General features: G+C 30.2%; 1 protein-coding gene across 1 annotated transcript in view; it reads left to right on the top strand.

Moving 5' to 3' along the window:
• LOC147068133 (GATA-binding factor C-like) overlaps positions 1-11,489 on the top strand; it is a 232,569-nt gene extending 221,080 nt beyond the window's left edge. Inside the window, exons 6-8 of the mRNA XM_085952253.1 lie at positions 9,293-9,485; positions 10,034-10,194; positions 10,915-11,489. Coding sequence (XP_085808379.1) covers positions 9,293-9,485; positions 10,034-10,194; positions 10,915-10,941 — 381 coding nt within the window. The 3' untranslated portion in view covers positions 10,942-11,489. The remainder of the gene's footprint in view (positions 1-9,292; positions 9,486-10,033; positions 10,195-10,914) is intronic.
• Positions 11,490-21,649: the final 10,160 nt, after the last annotated feature.

The raw sequence follows: 21,649 nt of genomic DNA, 5'->3' as shown, positions 1-21,649 counted from the left end.
TGGTAGTGTTATGAAATAACGAACAAAATTAATTGAATAAATATTTACATCAGTAAGCAATTTTACTAGTCAGACAGACAAGAAAACTACAACCCAACCAACTAAACTTTCATTCGCTCAAATAAACTGTGAACAAAAGTGAGACGAAAAAATAATCTTGATATTCGAAAATGCATTGTACCCCGACAGTCTAAACAGGAAATTGAAACTCTGGCAGAAAGCAAAGTTGGTAAAACTTGGAATGCTAGAACAATGCGTCTGGCGCGCTACTCCAAGGCAACCGACTGAAACTTTCCGCCAGATTGGATCTTCACTTGGAAACTTATGCAATGGTGAGGTGGCCCTCGCCGCTGAAACTCTTCCCGATGACGTTTAAAACAACTTGGATTTAGTTCATTTGACTACACTTGATTACAATTATTTACCAATAAGCCAAGTAGGCAGAAATATTAAATTTAACAATTACATGTACCTACCTTATATAAAATTACACAAATAGATCAATCAACAATTGATAATGAGAGATAAACAGGACTAATAATTATTGTTTTGTATATCAACCTATCAAAAAGTAGAGGATATATTTATATAATCGAATCTGAAGATGATATTTGTTCTCCTTTTTCTTCCATGACCAACGTTTTCACTAATGTATGCGCAAATGAAACATTTCCCATATATACCATGTAGAAACAGAAAGTAGTACATAGGTATGCGATAACAGATTTTCAGTTAATAGCCGTATAATAATTTTACGAATTCAGTTATTCACGTAAAATTTTTCTATTTGCCGACATATATTTTTTGTGTACAAAATTTACTACTCGAATGACTATAAATATGCTTCGCATACACAATATTAAAATTAGATGTAACGTTCTTCTTAGGTGTCATTTTGTGCTTTTAAATTAAAATGTGCCATGTTTACCAACATCATAATATTTTTATAGTGTTATGTCATAGAAATGGTAGAGGTGTCAAAACAACGCGAAATTGTGTAATACTGTAATCTATGCAAACAGCCATTTTAATCTGGTCTGCTTCTTTATCAATTGATTTCTTTTGTGGTTTTTCTTTTCTGCGTTATGCCCAACGTGCACCTTTCCATGCCACGTTGCGGTTCCCGTGATTTTTAGATTTCTCTTACATTCATTGTACATGTTTCACACGCATACATGAGCACTAGTAACACACATTGGTTGAAAATATTACGCTTAAGAGCTCAGACCCACAGCACTGCAGTTGCAGCGCGTCGGCGTAGATCTTATTTGATTCCAAATCTATACTACTTGAATCTCAAATTGGATTATACAACTGGAAATTCTAATCGAATGCATTCGGAATCAAGTACGACTTGCGATGATGCACAGCCACTACAGTGATGTATGTCTGAGCCCTAAGGAAGAATGGAGATCACTTTTAAATAATATACCTACTATTCAGATGCCCAAATTTTAGAACACATGATAAACATGCATTATTGAATATACACCGTGAATATTTTTATAGCAAAATAACCAGTAGTTGTGAATTGTAATCAATGTGTCAGGTAATATAAAGCATATGTCAGATTGAATCAGCTAATGCTTTCATTGAACGGCAATAGAAAAGAATAGCGAATAACGAACAATGCTTGGATGAAGAGTAAAGTTGGCAAACTGAATGCATATTAATGCATGTGTTATTTGCAACGCACCCACGGATCTCTAATTAACTGCCGTGTATGTAATTAGCGAAATAAACATGCATACGCCGTTTATTTCGTGCATACGTGCAACAGAATCATGTGAATATTTCTATAATATCCGTAGAACGTTGAAAAATTTGATTTAGTTTTTACGCGCCTATTATGGCTATTCCAGTGTAAAGAGATAAACATCAGCTAATTTCTTAGCATCTTCTGTAAAAAAACACACGTGAAGCGAATAATATTATTTAATTAATAGGTATTTTCTATAAAATTACTAAAGTTTGACGAAAGTCAGTGACGTTTTATGGGTGTAGGCAGGTCATGCATTATTTAGGGGTGGCACAATATAAAGGGTGGAAAATAAAGGAACGAATACGATTATTACAATTTTGGCAGCAGTGGCGGTTTTTCATGAAGTTGGTGATGCACTCGCTTTGTTAGCATTTACCAATATTAATACCGATTAAAACATCTTAAGGGAGCTTATATACTTCTCAGCGCCTGAACGGCACGATGTCGTGTGCAAATCAAGTGATTTATACACCTCTTGAGCCACGCGCGCATCGCACGGTCACTCGCAGTGTACTTTGGCTCTATGATCGGCACTTTGCCTAGGGACGTCGTTGTTTTAAGTTTAACAATTAAATGTCATCAATTAATATGAGTTCAGGCCGTTTGGAGAAAGGCCTACCAAAGTCAAGTCGTAACACTAAACAAACTTCGATATAAGTGCTAGTTATTCTTCGTATGCAATACGATTTTAAATGATGATTGTCAATATTGTTGTTGCATTTTTAAATAATTGTTAATAATTAGAACGTTTTGCAATCAAAAATGTTCATTTATTACGAACAGGTTACCGCATGTTATTCAAAGATAATCAATAGCAAGCAATACCATGGTAATTCGCAATTCAGTGACATATTCTGAATATATTATTTGGCCTTAGTTTGGGGCGTTGAATAAAGCATTATATTTAGATGGAGTCTAAACATTATGAAATTATGGCACAAAAAGGACTACCGACTTACTAATTTTCATTTATAAAAAAATATGATGAGTAGGTACCTAATCTGTTTATCGTTTGTTTCTTGTATAAAAATGCCACTTAGGTCAAATTGACACAGAAGGCTCCACCTGGAAGATGTGTAATTTCATATTACTATAAGAAGAGACAATCGTTGGACAAATCTAGTCATCCAGTGGTATCCAAGAAGTACAAAACGTCCACAAGGTAGACCTAGAGGCCGCTGGATCGATGAAATGATAAAGTTCTGCGGAAGTACGTGGCAACGCAATGCACAGGACAGAGAGAAGTGGAAGCAACTTGAAGAGGCCTTCATCCAGCAGTGGATAGATTCAGGCTGATGATGATGATGATGATGATGATAATTATACACTTTTTCTACCATATCACTAGTAGATACATATTATGCGTAAGTGGGTTATATGAGGTTCATCTTAGGACACTCTTAAATTTGATTCTGATATTTTGACCGATTAAAATATGCAATTAGGTATTTCATTTTATTAATGTCAAAGAAATCGTTCTGTCATTTAAAAGTCTAGATGAGCCTAGACTTTGAGTTAGTGTTTGTACCCAGGTACCTGGATAAATTTGTTCAACCGCATTTACACATGAATCAAACCTCGTTACATAACGCCACCACGAAAAACGCTAACTTTTAAATGTACTCAATTATTTGCCAATCAAAAATAAATTTATACGATTTTGTTTAATTTACCACATAGTTTAGTAGCGTGGATTGGTTTAAGTGTACTGTTATATATAATTATTTGTATATATAACGCGCGGTACTATAACCAACCTATATTAGTATAGGTACCTAGGTAGATACTTTACACTGGTTTAAAATGCATCCTATCTATTGCTAATCAAAATATTAAAGCTTATACTAATATATGTAGCAGTAGACTGCAGCTAAATTAGCTTTTAAATATATTTTTCCAAGCAAATAATAACCTGCTACATAGTAATAATTATTTTCCCCGGTGTATGCATAAAGCGCATCTAGGTTGCAGTGCTTAAAATGTCGTCAACGCTTGCGAAAAGTGCATTGTCCTTTTTATGTGCATTTTTTATTGTTAATCGCTCCATGATACGCGCACTCACAGCGGACTGGCTTTAAAATGTGCATTAATGCTGCATACAAATAAATTCAAATGGATAATCGCGCATTTGTGTCTATGCATCTGTATAAAACTGGGTATGAACATTAGAGTTTAATAGTTAGAAAAATGAACGCATGAGATTATTATAATACAAAGAAATATTATCAGTAATCTAAATCGAGGTATATTAAGCTAATAAGGGAGATATGAAAGTTATGCAAAACTGATGTCTACTTATATATTATCAGTGTGAGGGTATGTGGATATCTACAATGAGGAATGAATTGAAAATACTTATAGTTTTTTTTTTTACAAAACTGATTTAGCTTGACGTATTTATAGACTTAGATACCTATACTAATCTTGATAGTAAAAAAGTCAATAGTGAAGAAGAAGCGGTGACTATTACTGTTGACTATAAAATCTTGTATGAAATTATTTAAAATAAAATACAATAAAACTCTTACATAATACAAATATTATTTAATAACGATAAACCCGAATTTATATATCTCCAATAGGACAGTTGAAAATGTCGTATTTTATCAGAGTAAAATATAAGGAGCAACTTACACTTTAGGTATTATAATATTACAAAAAAACGTATATTTATTTTTATTTATTGGTTAATTAAATATAAAAGTTTATGTCAGTGTTGGAATTTCAGTTAGGAAATGTCGAAACCTGTACCGCATCAAAATTAATTGTTTTCTAACACTCATTTTAATCAGATACTATTTTGCATTTTAAATGATTGGGTTAAGCATTATGGCTAGGATTACTAATTGAGACAGAAAAAGACAAAGGCGACGTAAATTAAAATTAGCATATGTTAAAATGCTAGGATCGTTCAAATGTGTCACAACAAGCACCCGTTGGAAGAGACATCGATGCATATACAACGACTATGGTTCAATTATTATTTTAATAACAGTGCAATATAATTTGCCTATTGATTCCTAGTAGTTAAAAAATAATAACATTGAAATTGAAATAAACGAAATATTACACACTATCTATCACGAAACAATTATTAAGCATAATTTATTACACATGAATTTTTTGATAGAGATCAATGTTTTCTTAAATTAAAGATTATATTAATAGTGTGCACACAAATATGATCAATAAATTAAAGTCTATCAAATATCAGACAGTTTAAAATGGTATGAGTTATTCCCAGTAAAATATTAATTGTTCTAAAAATTTAAGACAATAGAAAAAAATATTTAAAAACTAAAGTATATTTAAATTGTACATATGTATTTTAACGATATGTTGCAAATACGCCATTATAAAAAATGAAGGTTGATTATACAAAACTGCATCTGTTTTGACAAAAAATGGGATTGAGGTGAAATATTTTAATAGCTAAGATTTTTTCATAACCTTGTTTATCGTATTATACCCTTCGTTGATATACATGCAAAGATAAAGCAACCCTGATATAATAATAATATGTCTATGGGAACAAATAAATTTTCTAATGTTTGGTCGGTGTTTTTACAATTTATTCACCTGTAAATGGTTGCTATACAAGTTTTCTTGGTAAACATGCAATAAATTATTAATAATAATTATTGTATGTAGAATTTTATCGGTAAAATAATTTAATAAATGTTTTAACAGTCATATAATATTATATTGTTAGAGACTTACACGGCTATTATTTCATTCTAGTATTAAGCTTTGAAATATCCTATACCTATGTAGTTTATTCTCACTATTTAAAAAATGGGTTTATTTATAATGCCCCTGCTTCTTGAAAAAAATCAGTCAGCAAAAGCCTAAATATTATGGTAGGTTCCTACACCAAATACACAATACATTAATTCCAATATTTCTGATTGAAATATGGAATACCTACATAAAATAAAAATAAAATATAGGCAGGAATGAAATGTCCAGAGAGTGTTAAGTAATCAATTATTCGATACGGAAAAATTATTCCAATCGATTGTTATTCGCGCTGTTCTTTCGCTGTCTGGTGTTAGCACCTACTTCGGCACTTGTGACGAGCCGCCAGCCGCCGATGGAATCCTAAACCGCCTCCTTAAATGAATATTATTCGACCTTAGCTTACTTGCGAAAAACTTTCGATACACGATTTGAATCAAAGTAATGACACCATTTTTGGGCGAGCTTGTTACTATTTGAATAGTAAATAGAACAGGTAACTTAATACTGACGAAGCCGACGCGACTGAAGAGGAAAACCGCAAATTAAATTGCAAAATTAATTTAAATAGCCGTCATAAATTTTACATATCTAACGTGAAATTTAGATATATATTTTTCATCGATTTTGTTATGAAAGGTAAATAATACATCGAATTAAGTTTTTAATAATATACCTAACCATGGTCTGTACCTATCTATTTTCCACAAAAGAATACAAAAACTCAATTTTTATTTATTTTTGCCATGGGTACATAGTGATATTGTGTACAATCTTGTCTGCTGATGCCCAACAGATAAACATAATCCTCACTCATTGTAAGCAACCCGGAACTCTCTCTAACCAACGTAGCTGCTTTACAATAATTATTATTATTCGGTAATGCAAGTTTCGTCAGTCATCGACAGCTTTACTTCGCTAATTTCTCGTCCCCTATGCCTTATTAGAGTAGACTTTTTAGGATTCTTGATGTTCATAATATTATGGTGCATTTGATTTAGTCATCGCCGTCTCCCCATCTCAATTAATTAACATGAGCTAAAATCATCGTACATATATACGTATAAAGCGGAAGATTCATTCACTTTGTCCATGTTTTTGAGGTGTATGAGCAAATGATTCACAATAAACTGTTTTCTAAAACGTGGTTTTAGTTTTACAAAAGACAATTAGGATAGACCGTATATCCTCAGTACTTTTTTATACGTATTATAAAAACAATGACTAGATAAAGTAACTACTATTAAAAATCATAATGCTATTGATTGTTTTAGTTAATTTTGTACGATTAATATTTAAATCTAGTAAAATAAAAAGTTAGTTATGACAACTTTCAATAAAATATTTTAATTATATACCTAAATAACCTAAAAAAAAAAAGTAAATAAGCTATCACATAGGTGCCTACGTATATGTTATGTGAAGAATATTAAGAATTAAGTGTACATATTTAAGAAGAAACAAAACCTTAGAGTATGACAACATTTAGAAATATGTTTCGTTAAAACCTTACTTGAATTGTCTATAGCAATTAATTGTGATACCTATATGCAAATTATTAAAGGATTTTCATAAAAATAGTTCGAGAATAATAATTATTATTATATGTGTTGTCAACGTAATGACGGTCAAATTTTTTACATCAGCCTTTTAAAAATTAATGATTCTATTATTAAATGGAATTTGTTGCCATGTTTCCGATGCAAAATGTCCGAAAAATTTCAAAAATGTATGTATCCAAGGCGGCAAAAGCCGACAAGACATTCCATATAAAGTGCATTTATAATATGCGAGTATCTGCTAATATGCAGCTCGTTACAATTTGCAAGTAACGAGTATGTGCTTAAGTACTTATTTAGTGGCTGGATTGCACCAGTTAGTACGTCACTGGCACCAGGGCCAAAGTGCCAGACATACACTTATTCAATAAGGACTCTCGTGCCGCCCTTTGATATTAAACCAAACCTTTTCTCATAATTTATAATGGTGTTATAAATGATACTGTTTTTTATAAAATACATTTTTTAAATTATAAGATAAAATATAGAAGTATAGTTGTTTAACAGTACTTACTTACTTTACGGTACATAATATTATGCACCTGAGATATAGATACATATACTTTTATAAAGTCCAAAGAGAACATTTTCGAGAAAACGCAAATTAGAAATTTTCTTGCCCTTAATGGTTTTTAGAATTTTTAGTTTTTGTTGTAGATATACCATATGGCATTGAAAAACATGTAAAAAAATGTAAAGGAAATCTGTCATTAATAAACAAATACATTTCGGCAAAATGTACGGCTTTATGTTAAAAAAAAGTTTAAAATATATAAATTTCTCCTTTATTATGACATTTTGGTGTGATTAATTATTAAATGCTTTCATAGTTTATACAAGTAAAAATTATACGCACTTATACTAATGTATGTTTAAATGCATATATTTAAAAGCTGTATTCAATTATTCAAATATCAGTGGGTACCCACCGCGTGCAAAAAATGAAAGTAAACAATTCGTTGTAAAAGGCACCTGCCAGCGCGTCAAAATTGTATAATAAATAATTGATAGCATCGCTGTTTCAATAATAGTTTCCCACGCCTGATGTGTAAAAAAATCGCCGCCGACAAAATATTTGCCACAATTGGAAATTAAAAAAGCTTCGCCGACCGCTTGGTGTGGACGCTTTCTCGGAAATGCGACGCCAGAAATCATGTACCTACGCACACCCACGCACTTCGTTATTTTAATATTTATACACTTATAATCGTCAAACTCTTCAGATTGTATAACAATAACTACCTTTATTACAAGTTCGTATAACGTATTCAGATTAAAATGGTTTCAATCAATGTAGTCAAAAAAATAATGCGATAAATTATGAATATTCCAGTTTTAAATATTTGAAAATTGAACATTCCAACCAAAGACGTTTGAAAATATTTTTTTTATCAGATATCTAAATATAATATGCAAATGAAGCTAACATGATGTTTTTAGAACTACCTACATAGCCGTAAATTATTATTTTCGCACTGCAAATTTAGTTCTAGCAAAAATCACACTGTTATATTTATTTACACTGGGTACACTTAGATGAAAATGTTTTGCATTGATGCAGTGATACGAGCGCAAAATATGTCTTTTTACCCTTACCCTTTAACTAAATTTAAAAACATGCCACCCCTTAATTTATATAAAATAAAAAAAACTTTGACAACGTACCAATTCAACCATGTTTTCACAAAAAAAAATCTTCCCACTAGATATAGTCCAAAAACTTTGCAAATAATAGACACCTTATGTAAGTAACCAAATCAAAATATCAAAAGAGGACGCCATCTTCTTTATTTATAAGAATCAATTTAACAATTTAGAACATTTCATTAATACTTAAATAGGTATTAATTTTCGTTGTATTTTGGTTAACCAATAAACATACGTTAGTTAAACATACGTTATAAATTATCGTATTGAAGATATGATGTAAATAAAAAGAAATAATATATGTAGGTATGCGCGTTCAATTCTAGGCACGCGCTTCTACTCTCGCCTGTTTCAGGTGTTTTACTTTGTAAGACTTTAAGTTATTAAGAATTTATATTTAAGTCTCATAAAATCTACTAAATCGGACAATTTTATGAATAGTTTAGATTCATAGATTATTATATTATTCGATTATAAATACTTTTGTCAACGGTAATCTTAAAAAATAATTAATGTAATCCTTCAATTGTGTAAAAAAAATATTTTGGATATATAACTAATGAAATAAACTTTCTATTTTTCATAGGTAAACAGGCCCTTAACGATGAAAAAGGAAGGCATCCAGACGAGGAATCGGAAGTTGAGCAGCAAAAGTAAGAAAAAGAAGGGAGGCTCCTGCCTCGCCCTTGGAGGAGTAATGGGAGATATCATCAAACCTCTTCAAGATTCCAAGGGAGGATTTGGAGCGTCACCGTTTGGATCAGCAATGGGTGATTTTGGTAAGCTTTTTTGATCTATTCTTTCACTCTCACCGTTTGTCAGTTGGAAAATTATTATACTATAAACAAGATTTAATATAATTTAGTGCACAGATATTGTATGTCCAGTTTAGTATGTTTTGAGAAAATCGAAGTTTAAATTTGAGATGCATGAGAAATGGACATATTGTGTATTTGAATGATACAGTATCTTCTAAAATATCCTATTTGGACGTACAATATTTTTACAGCATAAAGATATGATGCATGTATGTTAACTCAATTTCGACAAAAACTGGACATATAATATCTTTGCACTAAACTGACTAAACTATCGATAACATTTTTTTAAATTGTAAACACCTAGTTAAATGCTAAATTCTAAAGCAGTAGGTATGTCCATTCACAATAAAGTGAATAACATGATTTTCAAAACAATATTTTTAAAGAAATACTAATTAAGTGCCTACTTATATTACTTCACATATTACTGAATATTGACGTTATTATGGTATCGATAGTATTTATTGGTATTGAGTTATTAACCATTTGTTTTTATTTTGTAACAGGTCAACACGGTTCCCATTTGGGAGTCCACCCCGCGCATGCGCACATGTCTGCGCACTGGTACGGAGCAGGACCTGCACACCAAGCCTTCGCAGCCCCACCACCAGCACCTCCTTCCGCCTACCACCATCACATGTCAGGACTCACCTCACTTAATTCTATGGTAAGAAATAAATCTTTAAACATGACTATAATGGAGGCTACTGAGGAAACCAGACAAAATATTTTTAAATATGTGTTTACTTAATCAGTGGTAACGAGGTTTAGAATGGCATATCTATCATCAAGTCCATCAACTTGAGTTATCCCGTAGTTAACGAAATTATAACTTTTGTCATAGAATATTAGTGAAAGATAATCCTGTCGACCAACGTTTGGTCGACGGATATCGTTAATTTGTCATATGTAAATAATTTACAATACGCGAAAAGGCATAGGTACATTATTTACCCCATACACCCGTTTGGCTTAACAATCCCAGATGTTATTTTTTTTAATTAGACCTTTAAACTTATAGGCTGTTATTGATTATATTGGTTGTTAACTATGTACCTAATATTAGGTATTAGAATAGTGCTCCATGGTATTCATTTGTTATTATTTCATTATAACTAATATTAGAGTAAATATATACTGTTATAATGTAAAGGTATTCTTCATTTGCATATGTTTAATTTAGTTTAAAGGTATTGAAAGACATTTTGTTTACATCGCTACTGAAAATTGCCTATCAAAGTACCTATAAACCAAAGTACCTAGTAAACTATATAAGGCAAGGTTTTAAAACTAAGTATAAATAGTCTTCGGTTGCAATTTAAATATATATGCTTGTGTTTATTTTGTGATCAATGAAAACTAATTATTATTTTTGTATTTTTTACAGTCTGGGTGGAGATCAGAATACACGTGATGAGTTGGTGAGGAGCAAGGAAGCTTCGTTAGCAATTTACACAATGTAAATAGTTTGGAAACCAATGGTTTTCATAATTCCTGTGAACCCTTGTATTTGCTCTATACTTAATATAACTTATTCAATCCCTTAAAAAGTTCGCTGCAAAGATATCACCTATTTAATTTTTAATTTATCGCCTTGATTTTGAAATGTCTCTGAAGGAATGAAAGTACAAATACTGATAGGTAAAAACATTCTTTAAATCGTATTGGTTGATAGACATTATTTATGTGTATTCTTTTATTACTGTAAAACTTTATTTATTTCATTTTATTTGAAAAAAATAAACGTTTTTTTATTTATCCGGAACATATATGGTATTGAATAAATTAAAGACTGGTCAGCCAGCTATTTTGTAAATAAATTTCTTTTATACATAATTTTCTTCAAAAACTGTGGCCATATAATGTAAGAAAAGTTTAAGTGATAAAATATAATATTATTATTATTATCAAGATACAACTGTGTACATTTTTAATAAATTTTATTAGGGTTTTAATGATACGAAAAATTAAAAAAAATATTTAAAATTAAGTTGGTGTGTATTTAAATGATAATTAGTCATGCAAATGTAAAAACAATATAAATTAAAATTTACGGAAACGATTGTATTTTATACTTGTACAATATAACATAGTCACCGTTTTTTTCGCACCTTGTGAATTTGTTTCAGTTTGTCAAAAATGTTAGACATATGGATGTATTTCTAACATGACACTAAGTATTCTAAAACTCTGTAATTATTAAAATAGAATTTAAGTTAAACAATATGTTTAATCGTCACTACATTTTACTATGATGTGACCTAACTAAATGAAAAAGTGCAATGGGATTTATTTATATGTAAGTTTTTATCACTCTGTAGCTGTTCACCGAAAACAGTGTGGTTGGATGGATGATTAATATCAAATAATGTGTTTTTATAAAAAGAGTGATATTTTTTATTATTTAAATAAAGTGACTTCATCATATTATCATTTATTTTTATGTTAACATTGAAATAGGTAGGTACCATTAAAAATCACAGTTATTTTTAACGTGTATATTTATTTTAACAAAATACCTAACTGACTAATTATTTTTTGTACAAAACTCTTAATAAAAACACATCATTTGATTTAATGTCATTTTTTTCACCAGTATTATTAATTTGTTATTATATTATCAAACACTAAACATAATAATTACTACATTATATTGTTTTATAATAATATTCAAGTTGACTGTTATATACTTTACTTTAAAGTTTGACTGGTAAGAGCACTCACTGTAGATGGCTAAATATTTATTGATATAAAAAGACTTTAGATTCATAATATCTGTTGAAAGGCCTATATTTCTAGAAACAAACTATGTTCACTGATTAATAATAATAATTAGAAAACCGTAAAGCATTGACCACAATAATTTAATTGCATTATTTTGACAATTGAAAATAAAATAATATTTTATATTTCTATAGAAGTCAACTCTTATCAAAAAATATTATCAGTTGGACATTTGATTTCCCATATAATCAACTTACTCGTTAAAAGGAGAAATGATAACGTTTTTTTTGAGGACTTGAGGTTTTAGTAAATAAAACAGATTTTTTTGTTATCAGTTGTTAAGTGAGTTGATAAATAAAATTATCAATTTTTGAGCCGAAAATAAATAAATTGTGATAATAATTGCCATGAAGGCAGAATTGATTTTCTGTATTCGATTATTTGACGATATTTTTTAAACGCTTTGTTTCCAAAATTATATAATGTAATACATACAAAATATTTGTTGCACATTATAAGTTGCAATGATTAAAAAGTATTTATTATTTTAATATCTGTTGAATTGAAGTCAGCTGCCAATTTTGTATAGAAAAGGCAATGGAATAAAAAATAATTAAGACTATTTTATTGATATTTGACTTGAATCCCAATAAACACTATTTATTGCAAAAAATAGTAAAAAGTATTTTTTTTATTTCCATTATTATTCAGCGTATGAAAAAATACTCGAAAGTGACAGTAAATTCAATTAAAAAATCTAATTATTTGCTGTTTATTTGCCCTAATAAATATTAACAAATTAAACATAAATTTTACATTGTGATATCTATTCCTCTATCTAGTTTTTTTTTTTAAATTTATTTATTAAATAGTGAAAAATACATAAGATTATTTTAATAGGATTGTGAATATATTTTTCTGTACATACATTTTGCATAATCCTAATGAAAAATCTTTTGACTGTTGTTAATAAAGTAGTGTTTTATGGGATACAATTAGTCCTAAGATTTGCCCATCGTGTGATTGTAGGTATAATTTATTGATATGAAATTTCTCTAGTGGATAAATTATTATATGTTAGTGTATTGTATTGTGAAAAATAATGAATTGTGTATAATAATAATCAAATATAAAGAACGATTATAAAGATGACGTGGGAGATACAACGGCAATGCATACAAATAATGATAATAAAAATATAAATAAATTTGTTGTTTCATTATGAAATTAGTTACTTACCTAAAACATATATGTACTTATTATATTATGATAAACTATTTTTAATATTCAACGAATAAGTCATATAATTTGATAATATGACATTCTTTATTGAACACACAAATTGGTAATGCAGATTAGTCGGAAGGCGATGGATGCGGGTTCGAGGCCCTTATTAGTATTTTTAATATGTACTTTTGAGGTGTTTTCAAATTATGATGATGTTGCCGACTAATATTTGATTAAAGACTGAATAAGGTAAGTAATGACAATCACCTTTTTAAAATGATAAAAAATGGTAAGAGATTTAAAACAGTTATGAATATACCTATCAGTCATATCTTTTTATTACATCTTATATCAAACAAAGATTAATATGAAATTGGGTGAATCAAATATTAATAATTATGCTCTGCTTAAACGTACCTACATAATTTGAAGCTATGTTATATTGTCTATAATGAGTAGGTCCCTACCAGCTTTCTTATTTTAAAAACAATCTATTGACCTATTATAATATATATTTTTTTAAATATTGCTGATGATGCTAACAATAATACTTTAATCTTATACTTCTTATTCTATAACTTGAAAAGAAAAAATCGTCAAATTAAATTGGCTATTTTTTCACAAATAATACTACCCAATGAAGCATGTGTCTGTAAAATAAACACATATTTTTTTCCGGACTACTTGAAAGGTAAACCATAACAAACAATGTGGTCTTTGGACACACTTCATTCTTATGCGGTCCCGCAAGGTAAACATTTAAAAATATAAGTATATTTGTTAGGAATTAGATACTTCTTCATGCGAGTACCTTCCAACTTGAATCTTTTGAAGTATTTTAGATTAGCCTTATTCGAAAAAAATGTTTCAACTCACTGATCATCCATAAGGTAAGTATTTCGTAAATTGCATTTTTCTACATATTGTCGAAGTAAGGTTTGAATCTTTTTTTATAACTATTGTAGCATAACTTAAAAAATGTTCTACACACATTATTATTAAGATATTATTTTCTGCATATTTTATTGAATACTATTTATTTTATTATCAATAGAAACATTAGATTCAAAACTACATACGAATTAATTATGTAAGAAAATCTAAACAATTTATTTTTCACTTTAATATGATTTTTTAATAACTTTCTAATATTGAAATATAGTGACGTAGGTACCTTTTCTGTATTAAGTAGGTAGCTACTTACTACCTACATAGTGATCCACTAACAGTGGCGAAGATTCCTTACTAGACTATTATTTTAGACATTGATAGTTTACCTAAATATATCTGTATTATTAGCGTAGGTACAATGTACAATACTCAATAACAAAATACTTATTTAACATTAGCGACTACCTACTTAAATGTAATGAGCAATTGAATAAAACAGTATTTTTGTGAAATTATGCTGTGAAATCTCGATTATCGCAGTCTTTCCATGCATTCAACGCGAAACACAAAAACTTTTGTGTCTAAAGCAAATACGCCGATGACGTCATAAATAATCTTTTAGATTGTATGAGAGCTTGATAAAATGGTGCCAAAAGAGCGGTGGCGCGAGTCTAGAATTGATCACGTGGCTGATTTGTTTTTGTAAAATAGTAAAATATAAGTACTTACTAATTTTACATTAAAAAAATATCGTAACCTACTTATGAAACAAAATTCATGTTAAAGTTCCTTAAGCATGACAGTCTTACCTAATACTTTTTTTGTTATCCATAGCCTACCTTTTTCCAATAAACATTCTTTGCCACCACACACTACCCACACGACTAATGAAGAAAGTTTCAGTAGGTATGTATATTTATAATATATTTATATTTATTAGATTGAGTGGTGTTCATAGTAAAAAAAATTGAATTTCCATCTCGGTACGTACTATAACTATTATAATACATCAACTGTTTTGTCAAGAAGCTTACCTTTTTTTGTGAAGCTGAGTAACATTTGGTGCGGGTAGCTAGTTACAAGACGGCATAGTAAGAGGCCATCCATGGACTAAAACCGTATGCGGTTTAGATCCGTGTGCCATACTAAACTTATGATTTTTGTTCATGAAAATATTATATTTTCACTAAATTTGTAAGTGTAACTGTATGGTATAAACAGATACGATCAGATGCTTATAATATACTTTGTGAAAATATATTTCCATGAACAGAAAAGATAAGCTTAGTATGGCACACGGTTCGAAGCCGCATACGGTTTCAGTCCATGAATGGCCTATAAGTATGAAGCCACGCGTGGAAGGTAATCATTTGTGAGTTTGGTTGCAATGACTCTGCTTCTCTACTACAACATACCGTGAGGTTCAGTGACAGTAGATAGTATAGTAGTAGTGAAAAGATTACAGAAACGGCCAGGCTTTGAGAAAACTACAAATATATATTATGACCTCATTAGGAATCGAACCCGTAGCCCCATCACCCATGTGAGGAGCCAGTACTTTACGAATTGTGCTAGGAAGGCATTCGTCTATTAGGTTGATCTATAGACCAGATTTTCATTGCTAGAATTAAAGCGCACATATACTTTCTTATCATGGTGAATTTAACATAATTAAATTACATTACAAAGCTACAAATTTAACATTTAAAAATGACGCATTGTACGTAGAGCATTGCCAATAGTTGTAGCTAATGTTCTAATGTTGATAGATTAAATAAAAATATTAATTTGATAACTAACAGGTATGACCACTTACTTGCTGACATACTTTTGAATAATTCAGAATTTAATATACATATATACGATATGATTGTATTTCTAATTTTCCTACACACCTATTTTATTTTGTCTTTCCCTTGTAATCCGATGGTTTTTATTACGTATTAAGTACGTATAAGTATTTTATTTATACATGAATTTGATCTCAATACTATATATTCATCTATTTCCGATATAAAAGCTTACGATGAAGTGTGATACACTAGGTACAAATTTCCGGACACGCTATTCCACAGTACTTACAAAATTAACACAAAATTTTCTTCAGAACATGAAAAACATGGTTTGGATAGTGTATCTGTAACGGTACGAAGAAAAGTTAGAATACCTAATCGTTACTAAAAGGGTCATGCTAGAATATTTATTTAGATCGTTTTAATTTTATTGAAAGTGATAATTGTAGGTGGGTATTTTCTTTTTTTGAATTATTAATAACCATGTCCTTGCTTTTTCGTACAAGGTGGTTGTTAGTAATTTTGAACAATCACAAACACACAGGCTTTGAGAAAAACGCATAAATGTTTTTCTCATGACCGGGATCGAACCCAGAACTCTCGGGTGGAAGGCCAGCGCCTTACCCACTGCACTACGAGAGCCGCCTGTAGGTGAGTATTACATTTAACTGTATCGGATTGGTATAAAATATCTGTTAATAACGCTGTCATTATTATCAAACATTTGATAGGAACGACTTGATTTATTTACGGGCACCTACTTGCTAAGCCAATTTTGAAACATTCAGAATTTATTATAAATATATACGATATGACTGTTTTTTTTAAATTTACTTACTTACCAATTTTTCTGTCTTTGACTGTATTCCGGTGATTTTTATTTTGTATTTTTTAATTGTTTTATTTAGTCTAGAATTTAATCTCAATACTATATGGTCATCTATATCTAATTCAACAGCTCACAGTAAACTGTCATACGGATTATACTTCCTGGACGTAGTATACACTTAGGTATTTAATTTTAGTGTACATATTCAAAATATATATTTAACGTCGATTGGCTTAGGAAGCTATATAAGCTAAATAGTATTTAATATGATATGGTTTGCTATTTTAATTTCTGAAAATATTGGTTTTGATTTTTTTTTCTCTTTGCTCTTATGGATAGTCAACACGATTTCATAAGACGCCAAGTTATAAAGTTAGGTAAGTGGCAAAGGCAACGTCTGTTTAAGAATAATAATAGAATAAGATCATTGGCCAAATTGAAAAATCAGTCGAGCGAATGATGAGGTTAAAGCTAAGCCGAGAACAACCATCAGATATGGAGTCTGGGGAGGGAGGAAAAGAAGAAAAGATTTAGGGGGTTGAATCTACCCCAACTTTAGTGACATGCTTTGATATATCAGTATTTGACGTCGTTGGGGTAAAAATCAATTGAACATTGCGTCCTAGCCACTAACATTAAATTGACACCAATTTATATCGAGTTAATTCAATTTGGATAGAATGTGCCTTCGCGTTAAAATAATAAGTAAGTATCTAACCTTAGCTAAAATGAATGTTATTATTAATCCCACAACCATTAATATATTAATACACATAAATATTATACATGAACAGTCACGTATAATGTACATGTTCTATAAAATTTAAAAAATAATAAATTATTCGTTATATTTTTTGTGCCGTAGGTAGTTTATATTAATTTATTTCTGAATTTACAAAGACAACCTGCGATTAATACCGCATTAATATCAATATATTTTTTATCGGAGTCTGAAAGATAACGGAAAATATGTCCAAAACTACGAGAATATGTTATTATCTATTATTTTAGTGTTGGAGTTTGAAACTTTGTCTTAGATTTTTGAGAACCTGTAACCAACCACTTAAAATATCTAATTTCCAACGGTTTCATAGACTTTTTATCAAATTATATCACAGAATATTATTATTGTAAGCCATAATTGAATAATTATTTATTTTTTAAACGCAAAGAAAACTTTTTGAATGCATTCTCTGATTCCCATATTAACCATAGATAATTTATCTAATATAAATAATATGTACCTACCCATTACGCCAGAGATGACCAAGATGTACGGGGCGGTCCCAAACCAAATCTTTTGGAAAATATGTTTTGTGAAAACAGCATAATTAGCTGTCTTCTCTGCTATTTTTCTACAATGCGATGTCATTTATGGATCGATTGGTAAATATTATTAAAAACCGAAGAAAACACGCATGGCGATGTCGTCATTATTTTTTTAATAACAACATCTCTTTAACATAAAACATTCGCGCTATTAAACCATATGATATCAATAACATTTTCGATTTCGATTTTTGTCACTGGAGTTGAAACGAAAACTGAACTTCAAAATATAGAGTTTCACTTTTAGTTTTATATACACAATATTCGTCATTCTAAACAATACTTTATAACCAATTTTAACATATATGTAAATATAAGTATGGTACGGTACTACATTCTACAATATATTGTGATCTGTTTAGGAACGTCAATTAAAACTAATGAACTCTATTACTGATCAAATAATATTAAAAAATATTTCCCAAAAAAGAAAAAAGGTCGCATAAATGTGGTGTTTTTAGTAGGTACAGACTTGCCGGTTAATAAATCTCCCAACCGTAACACTCCCCCAAGACGAACGCGTCCATATTATAAATATTTATAAGGCTATTGGAAAAAGAAAAAGAAGACTTTTTTGCTCGAGGCCTCATTTCCCTATAATCGAACACTACCAGTGTGATGTAAGTACCTGCATATTAAAACTGTGAGAGTAGACGTTAATACAAAGCAAAGAAATTGTATGAATATCTCATCAATAAAAAGGTACTAAAGCTTAATTTCGTATAATATTAAAAGGTATAGCTAATATTATTCTAATGAATATATCACAATGCAATTTAGAGACTTTAGGATAATCAATATTGGTGGTTAATTAAGTACTATCAAACATTTGGTTAGTAAATTAATTTAATTAGGAGTGGGTACTTAGGTATATTTTATTTGTTTCAGCTGCTTATAGAATTAATAATATTAAATAAAAAACTATATTATAGTTATCCCGCTTCTCCGTGGTTGTGTAACAAAAACATTAGTAAGCGTCTTTTATTTTTCTTTTCTGTGTACCCTGGTCTGGTCCCTGGTCCACTTGGTCTCGAATATGGTGCTTTATTAAATTGCAGTAGATGCAAATTGTAAACACACGAAATTTATTTTCAATTTTTTTTTTTTTTTAACATATTGTGGACAATAAAAATAAGACGTTTAAGACGTTCACAACATGACATTTAGAAATAAAATATTGCTGTATTCAGTGGCTACTGCTATCAATTAATAAAATGGGTTCACGTAGTAGTTTCATCTAGTGATGACAACTGAAAACTGGGGACTGTAGGAAGATATAAAATGGTAGTGTAATCGTGGCATTTTTATAATACGACTAATTATGAAGCAAATTTAAAAAAATATATACCTCAGTTATTTTCAACATAGGTAATAAGTATACCAATCGTTGCTTAAATAATTAGTTGCATAATTACGTGGGAATTCGAACACCTTATGCTTATGCAATGCAATATTTTGTCAAACGACATATCATATAAAATATAATATGACAAAAGATGCACTTACAGTCTTCAAAAAAGAAAAATATCAAACAATAATATAGACCAATGATGGTTTCAAATTAAGCAGTATTTCTCTGATTTAATACATGTGTATCTATTTCGGTAATAATTAGAAAATAATAACGATCAGTAGGTAAATAAATACACATGGTAAGACAGTAAGCAGTTTGAAAAAAAACAGTCGTATAAGTACTAAAAACAATGAACGTAATTTTATTTTCAATTTCCGTCTTATCAAGGCTTTCCATAACAACGTGGTCTCGTGTAAATTTATTAATCCCACCTTTGTTTTCGGGTACAAGGAAGCTTAATTTTTTAACCACTATGTAACATAATAAGACTTTACAAGACACTTGTAAAGCCAGTACTCACCTACGCATCGGAAACCTCGACATTAACTCTGCGAAATGAACGAATCCTGAACATCTATGAAAGAAAAATTCTCCGCCGTATATATGGACCGATCAGGGATGGCACCAATTGGAGTAGAAGATATAATGCTGAGCTCTACGGGCTGTACGAAGATTGCAGCGTACTTCAATCAATTATGATTGGGAGACTGCGATGGCTAGGTCATGTGTACCGTATGAATGACAATGAACCGGCAAAGAGAGTGGTGTCCAGCAATCCAATAGGATGTAGAAGAAGAGGGAGGCCAAAGATTCGCTGGTTGGATGGAGCTGCCAGTGACTGCCGTATTATGGGGGTACCAAATTGGAAAGCGGCCACACTGGATAGGGACAGGTGGAGGGAGCTGTTGGAGGAGGCCAGGACCCACACCGGGTTGTCGCGCCCCTGATGATGATGATGATGATGATGTAACATATAGTACCTAGTAGGTATTTATTAATGTATGTAACTTTTATAATCTTGTATTTATATTTAAATTGGGGTTAAATCTCTTACTAAATAAAGCATTCGTGGGTCTACCATTACATGTGTTAAATTATGTTGGTAATTAAACGCCTTAAGTTAAAATCATCACTTGTGGCTCTCGACCCAGAAGAAACTAGCATAAGGAGGAACTTTCACTATGTACCTAGGTAGGTACCTACAACACATTTTTTCATTGATAATCCAAATAGAGTGAAATCGTGATTGACTATAATGGTTAGGTATATTTATTTAGAGGTATGTAATGTGTATATTTATAGGTAGGTACTTACTAAATTAAAATGAAGTTGAGTAGATACTATCCTATACCAGTGTTCAATTTTTGTCGCGTTTTTTGACGGAAGTAATAATATATTATGAAAAGTCTACATCATAATTAATATTATGTAAAGCAACCATATTCTTATTTTGATAGACGGCACTAAATTGATAATACTAAAAACTCTGATAATTTTTGTGCATGCTGTCGATAAATGTACAATAATGTGAAGGAAAAAAACAACATTTGAATATACAGAACCAAAATGCCCCGCGAGAAAAATAAATCAGATGCGCCAACTGCTAAAAACGTACAATTATAAAAACGCATTCGAGCGCGGGAACGTGTCAATGCGTTTCAAATAATACCAACTTAGCGACCAATAAAGAAACTACCAAAATTATATTAGTGATGGGGACACATAATTAAATCATGTACCTACCTAATATATTTTCAACTATTTTGTTTAACTTCCAAAATTATTATTGGTCTGAGCTTCCAAATCATAATAATATATTTTTAAATAAATACATAATGATTCCACTTGACCATCAATTTTCAATCTGTTCGATTTTATCATACCAAACCAAACTAAAAATACACCTGATCACTAATCCATCAATATACTTACATATGTATAGTTGAGAGTTCTTGGCCCGGTCACACACACTAAA

This window comes from Rhyacophila brunnea, unplaced genomic scaffold (assembly GCF_057557595.1).
Source record: "Rhyacophila brunnea isolate RB1 unplaced genomic scaffold, BYU_Rbru_1.0 scaffold_3, whole genome shotgun sequence".
In the NCBI taxonomy this organism is placed as follows: domain Eukaryota; kingdom Metazoa; phylum Arthropoda; class Insecta; order Trichoptera; family Rhyacophilidae; genus Rhyacophila; species Rhyacophila brunnea.
Note: the sequence above shows the minus strand (reverse complement) of the source record. Positions and strands in the feature narration are given on the sequence as shown.